The sequence below is a fragment of the Phalaenopsis equestris genome, unplaced genomic scaffold (assembly GCF_001263595.1).
Source record: "Phalaenopsis equestris unplaced genomic scaffold, ASM126359v1 Scaffold001351, whole genome shotgun sequence".
NCBI classification, from domain to species: domain Eukaryota; kingdom Viridiplantae; phylum Streptophyta; class Magnoliopsida; order Asparagales; family Orchidaceae; genus Phalaenopsis; species Phalaenopsis equestris.
This window is the reverse complement of record NW_018165790.1, coordinates 657183-664123: the sequence shown is the minus strand read 5'-3', so window position 1 is coordinate 664123 and position 6941 is coordinate 657183. Positions and strand designations below refer to the sequence as shown.

General features: G+C 35.9%; 1 protein-coding gene across 1 annotated transcript; it reads right to left on the bottom strand.

Annotated features, from left to right (window-relative positions):
* Nucleotides 1-5063: 5063 nt before the first annotated feature.
* Nucleotides 5064-5996, bottom strand: LOC110034126. Its single transcript, XM_020738410.1, has one exon. The coding sequence runs from the start codon at nt 5994-5996 to the stop codon at nt 5064-5066; it is 933 nt and encodes a 310-aa protein (XP_020594069.1).
* Between the last annotated feature and the right edge of the window lie 945 nt (nt 5997-6941).

The following is a 6941-nucleotide window of genomic DNA, read 5'->3' as shown; positions in this document are numbered from 1 at the left end:
TTCCAAACTCCTCTTTACTCAACTTGAAGTTCCACATAGTGGTCCTAACCTTTAGCACTTAGTAGGTGCTTAGTAACTTAGTAGGTGGGGTCATTATGGGGGTGCTCAAGAAGAGTTCCCATAGAATTGCTTGACCTTAGGATTGATCCTAGGAGTTTGTCTAGAGATAAGGTATTCACCTCACTCACAATCACTCACAAATATAAACCCAAAATTACTTGACTTTGATCCCTTAATCATTTGGGAGACTCATGTAGATGTTCCCCGAAACCCACTAGCGACCTTAGGCTAGGGTTTAGCTAAGTCCAGTACATAGAGGACTCAAATGAGGTTTCTCAAATGAGGTTTCCATTGGGTTTCCATTGGTCCATAGCTCATTTATGGTGATTGGTACCCCAATTCAACAAAAAATACCCTACTTGGTCTTTTTGCCCCTAAACTCCCCCAAATTACCTAAGTACCCTTAAAACCCCAAATTTGGCCAAAATTCCCAAATTTACAAAAAATACCAAAATTTGTTTAAAAATCACTTCAAAGCTTTTGAAAACATCCAAATTACTCAAAGTTACCAAAAAATTGCCAAATTATCAAAATGCCCCTCCTTAGCCCAAAATTTCAAAAATTCCAAAAAATTCTAAAAATTCCCAAAACCTTCCAAATATTCTCAATTTCAGCTTTCTCAACTACCATGTAACCCAATTTGACCAATTTGACTATTTTGACCAAAAAGCCCCAAATTGCCCTTACAGGACCTTTAAAGGCCCAATTTCCTTAAACTCACTTCAAATGTCCATCAATTTTTTCCCAATTTCCCCAATTTCAATTATAAACTCAAATTCACCTTCCATATGACCAATCTAAATCAAATCTAAGCTCAATTGGTCCATGCTTTAAGCTCAATTGGTCCATGCAATTGGTCCATGCTTTGAGCCCAATTTTGATCTAAATCAATCCCTCAATTTTGGCCTTATGACTTTGTTCCCCCAACTTGAATCCCATGGCTTACTCCATTGGTCTCAATTTGAATCCTAAACTCTTCATAAGACTCTTACACATCAAAATTGATCTTCAATTGGCCTTGTTAAAGCCTCAATTTTATTTAATTTCAACCCAAATCCAAAAATACCCATTTTTGCCCTATATTGGCCATCTCTTAAAACTCCACCAAATTGATTGCCTTAGCCCCAAAATTTTCACTCCATTCCTTCATTAAAAATCTTCATAACATCTCCCTTGATCAGTTGGACCATTTAATTGAGCCAAATTTCAATCCTAGCTCAACCTAAGCCCAAGTCTAGTCCAACATGCCCAAATTGACCAACATCTCAAAATCCTTCAATTTGAGCTTCCAACTGAACTCGAAATTACTTCAATCCTTCACAAAAAAATGTTCATTACAATCATCTACACAATATTGATCAATTAATTGGGTTTAAAGTCATGTCTAGCCTACCAAATAACCCCTTAAGCCAAATTGGTCAAGACAAGGCTACCACAACAAAATTTGGACATTTTTGACTAGGCTAAACCACATGGAACCACCCAAATAAGGCATGGACCAAAGGATCCCCAAATCAAGGGATTTATTTCCAAAATTGCTTATGCAGAAATGATTTTTGCTAAAACTAAACACCTGCCTAAATAAACTGTTGTGATAGATTCCCCTAGCTCACCTGACCTCTTGGCCACTTCCCCTAGCCTTTCCGGCCGGCCTAGTCTTCGGATGAGCCAAAATTGTGAGCCACCACCCAAAATTTAAACCCAATTCAAACCTTGAGGCAACCTCATCACATTTTAAATTTAGAGCTTCTCTGCCCTCCACATAAGAAAATTTTACACCCCTCAGTTGGCCCAAAGAGTAACCCTGAGCCATTTTTACAAAAGCTCCACCTCCATGGTTATAAAAGGGTGCTAAAAAATTTCTTAAGGATAGCCTTTGAATTTACTCCCTGAGCTTCATTGAGACCTCCACATTGCAATCCAACCACTCCATTGCCGTAATTCCCCTTGTTGGAGTTCAATTTTGGAGCTCATATCCTTGCCAGAGACACGACATTCTTCACCACACCTCCACAATGTGCCAAATCCAAATTAAACTCAACCACACCATCAACACATTGAACTAAGACAAAGCCCTATCAAATCCCCCTCATACAGAGCCACTAGGATAGCTCAAGACCAACACCCAAATCCGGCTTTGATGGAATTTGGGTCTAGACCTTTCACCAGGATAAGAGGCTACTTCCTTAGCCTCCTTGGACCTCCACAAAATGCCGAGCACCTATGATTGAAGCTTCCATTCTCATATCAATGTATTGAACTTACCATCTTCCCGAGCCTATTTGGATTCCCCATTTGATTAGGGTTAATTTAATGACATGTCTACCATATCGATGTGTTCGTCACACTTAGGCGAGTCCATAGGATAAAACCCGAGGTCATTGGTTTGAGAAATGAGTGAGATCTTAGGATTTTATTGTTAACGATCATGAGTTAGCCTATTTGGGGATGATGACGGGGAGCTATCCAATCGCGCCTTTATCTCATCAATGGATGAGATCTAGCTGGAAGAACTCTCGGTGCGTGAACCGCGAGCTGCGTGACATGCTAAGGTGGGAAGCACAATGAATGTGAGCACTTCGCGTCGCGTTGTCGTTCGGAGCTGCCTAAGATGAGGTGGCGCTGCGCATTTAAATAGATAAATAGGGAATTAAATAAATCAAAAAATGATCCTTAACTTCAAAAATCCATATCTTGGTGTAGAAAAATCACAAAAATAAAATGAAAATATCCACTTGCTCAGTGAACACAGGAGAACAATATGAAAATAATTTTAAGTTTATGTGATGCATATTTTATATTTAATTAATTAAACACTATTTTGACTCTTTTGATTCTCCATGCATGTAGGCATTTTACCATGGCTTAAAATGTTGGCATGTTATTACCTCTGTCTTAGGGAACATTCTCTGATTTTTTCAAAGTCAAGGGAGATCTTTAGACAGAGATCCATATTTTTCAAGTTTATGTCTATTTTTTACATAAACTAATCATAATAATTAGCATGTTACTTAGAAAATTCCAACATAATTTTGGAAGGTTTATTATGGTTAGAGAAACCTTTGGAAAATGTTTTATGATCTAAGTCATTACGAATGCTCCTAATTTTCAAAAACTCTAGAATGCAAATAAAGTTAATTTTATGAAACACAAACATCTAAATGACTTGGTTTTTAATCTCCACTATAATTTGAAGTTCAGAGAACTTCCATAAAAATTTCAAACTATTTGGAGCTCATTTGATAATCAAAATGATTTTCTAAGTTAAATGTCATTTTTAACACTAAAATGATTTTTAATAATTATAATATAACTCAAAAAAAATATAAAAATTGGTTTTGGGAGTTCTCTGTGATCAAATGAATTTTATAAAAATAAATTGGAATTAAAATTAAAATTCCATTTTTAAACCTTTCCTTAATATTTAAATAATTAAAAATAATAAAAGTCATAAAAAAATAAAATTTATGGAAATGTTCTAAATTGTTTCCTAATCACTTAAAAATAATTAGAATATTTTTCCTAATTGTCTGAGTGAAGATGTTGAATTTTTAAGCTTGAAATAATTTTTAAAGGCTAAAAATGGATTTTAATTAAAATAATTCTAACAATTCAATGAAAAATAAAAAAAAAGTGAAATTTGTTTCTCTGGGTTCCTTCACCTTAGTGAGATTTAATAAAAATGTGAAACTTAATTTTCCATATTTAAAATATTTTATAATTAGTAAATACTCCAAGACTTGAAATAATTCTAATAATTAAAATAAAACTAAACAAATCATGAAATTTGGTCCTAATGATTCTCTAGTAAAAGTCTACTTCCAATAAAAATTTTATGGGATTAGGTTTTACCTTGGTCAAGTTAAGGAATTCTCTTTAAAAAATCTTATTTCTTGCATATAAATAAATATATAAATTAAATTAAAATATGAAAAATAACATTTTCTCCTCTGATGTCTTAATTGACCCATGAGTGAGGTGGGATACAAATTACAAACTCATTTGAATTAAATTTGATGAATTTTGAAGTATTAGAGCCTTAAGGGAAAATGTGTAATTTTAGAAATTTAGCTTTAATTAGCAGTTAGGCTTAATTCAAGAAAGGGAAATGGGTAACCTTTGATCTCGATCAACATATTTGGATGATTGAAACACAAGGGATTAATTGGTAGAAACCAATGTCACTTTTCTTAATTAAAAGGATAAATTTGCAATTTCCTTAAATTCTTAAAATATAGAAGTCTATTAAAATAAATGATCATAGACATAGGGGTATGATTTTGGGTGTTGATAACTCACTAATTTAATACCTCTATTTGATGTTTAAATGGCCTTATAAAAAAACAAATCATCATCACTTAAAATCCAACTTTATATATATATATATATATATTGGTAAAAGGAGCATGAGACGGCTCCCTACATGTTAAAAAGGGTGAAATTACAAAAAAGGTTGGTTGGGAAGTCCCCAAACTAGAAATTAAAGTACAAAATTACTCACTCATAAGGGATATACCAATCGCCAAAACTCCCATAAATAGGAAGGAGAAGATATATACATACACCTATGTATATATATTTTTCAACAAACAAAGTTTGAAAAATCAGAAAATACAAATCAGCGCCCAAGCAGAGCAAAACATCTCAACACCCTGTAACAAACAAGTAACACAACCTCAGTATCAGAGCAGGACTAATCATGGCCTCAAACACTGTCCCAACAATCATTTTTGCACTCTTAGGTAAGGAATTTGAAGTTTGTCCCCCTGAGTTAGTAAGTGGAGGGAGGGGGAGAGGATTGTGGATACCTCAGTGTGTTCAGCATTAGCACCCCCGACAAAATTTGCAGGTCTATTAGCTTCCCTATACACAAATGAGAAATGAATCTTACTTTCAGTGCTGAGCTTTTTAATTATGTGAATCCATTGAGTGATATGCCAAGAGGAAGACATCTTAAAATTTAGTAACTCCACCAGCAAGGAGGAGTCCACTTCAGCAACAATTCACTGCCACTTATTCTCCTTAGCAAATTTTAATGCCCAATATAGAGCAACAACTTCAGTTTCCAAAGCATCTTCAGCTATATAAGGGGCCTTATAGAACAATAAAGTATTCCCTGTGTGATCTCTAAAAATTCCCCCAATACCTTCTCTCTTGTTTGTGTAGCTTCCATCAGTATTGACTTTAATGAAAGGATAAGGAGGTCTGTCCCATCTCACCTTAATGATCTTAATGTTATTAGCACCCATGTAAGTTATGGTTTGCAGGATCTTGGGGAACTTCCTCCAGTTTATCAGTTTATTTAGGTAGGACCAGAAGTTAGTCATCACCCTTGTAGCACTGGCCTCCCTCTCCTCATGTTTGGCCATGTTTCTAGCCATCCAAATAAACCAAGCAACAATGAAGGGAATTGGCATGAGATTTATCTCTTTCCAATCTTTAATACAATCCGTAATGTTATCCCATCCAATGTTAATCAGGTTGATTTTCATTTGCGAAGTCAATCTATTCCAAACCTCCTCAGCAAAATTGCATTTGAAGAATAAATGATCCCTTGAGTCCTGATCAAGCTTGCATAGGTGGCATCTAGAAGGACCTTTCAAGCCTTTTAGTTTCAGAATATTATCAGTAGGAAGAAGGTTATTAAGAACTCTCCAAGCAAAGAACAACATGGAAGGGGTAAGGTGTTTTTGGCAATAGGAAACATTCCACTGGCAAGTGTCCCAGCTGTACAAATAGTTCTGGATATCTTTTGAGATACTAGCTCTGGTCCTATTCATCAAATTAAGTTGATCATTATTTTTTTTGTCAAATTGGATAGTAGATATGTAGCTGACAGACTGCTCCATCAGTAAACTCCTCAATAAGTCCTCAGACCATACATTGCCAACCCAACAGTTCTTGACCAAAAAATCCCCCTCCTTTTCATCCTGCATTAGGACACCAATTGTCTTTCCAAAAATTAATTTTCCCTTGTCTCAATTCCCATCTTAGCAGTTTTTCAATGTCTTCTCTGGCCTTAAGCATTTGGACCCAAATTTTGGAGTCTCCCACCTTCCTAGTGACCTCCCCAGGGTGAACAAATTTACAGTATTTGGCCTACATGAAATTGGCCCATAAGCTTTCATTTTGTCTGAATTTAATCCAAAGCTTACGCAGGCTAATGTGTTGCATCTGGTGCAAACCTTTAAATCCCAAACCACCAGCCTCCCATGGTTTAGCCACTTTTTGCCAACTTTCCCAAGTCACTTGTTTCCTGTTCCCAGCCCACAGAAATCTGTTGAATGTTCTTTCCAGCATCAAAGAGGTACTTCTTTTCATTGTAGCCACTTGGAGGACATACAAAGGGATAGAGGTGAGAATGCTCTTAAGTAGAGTGATCATACCACCATTGGACAAAAAGGAGTTCGACCACCCCTGAAGAGTAGAGGTTATCTTATTAATAACCTCATCAAATTGGATCAATTTTGTTCTTCCTCTAGTTAGATGAATCCCCAAATATTTGAAGGGGAGACTCAAGCTAGAGAAACCAGTGTAATAATGCATCCATTGCTTGGATGGTAGAGAGGCTCTTTTGCTGATCAAAATCTCACATTTTTCCTTGTTTACCTTTAGACCAGACACCTGTTGGAAATGTTGAAGGGACTCCATAATGAACTTGGTAGTATACTTAGAAGCTCTAGTAAACAACAGGATGTCATCAGCATAGAACAGATGGCTGATGTGCATCTTAGCTCTATTGTGATAAGAGTTTAAGCTTTACTTATTCTCCTTGCAGTCCATTAGTCCAGAGAAGTACTCCAACACCAGTATAAGAATGGTGGGGGATAGTGGGTCCCCTTGTTTAAGCCCTCTGGTAGCTTTAAAGAAACCATGGGCTT

Bases quoted from the DNA above. Each gene is read 5' to 3' on its own strand.
- LOC110034126 (XM_020738410.1), bottom strand. From the start codon at position 5,996: ATGCAGGATGAAAAGGAGGGGGATTTTTTGGTCAAGAACTGTTGGGTT.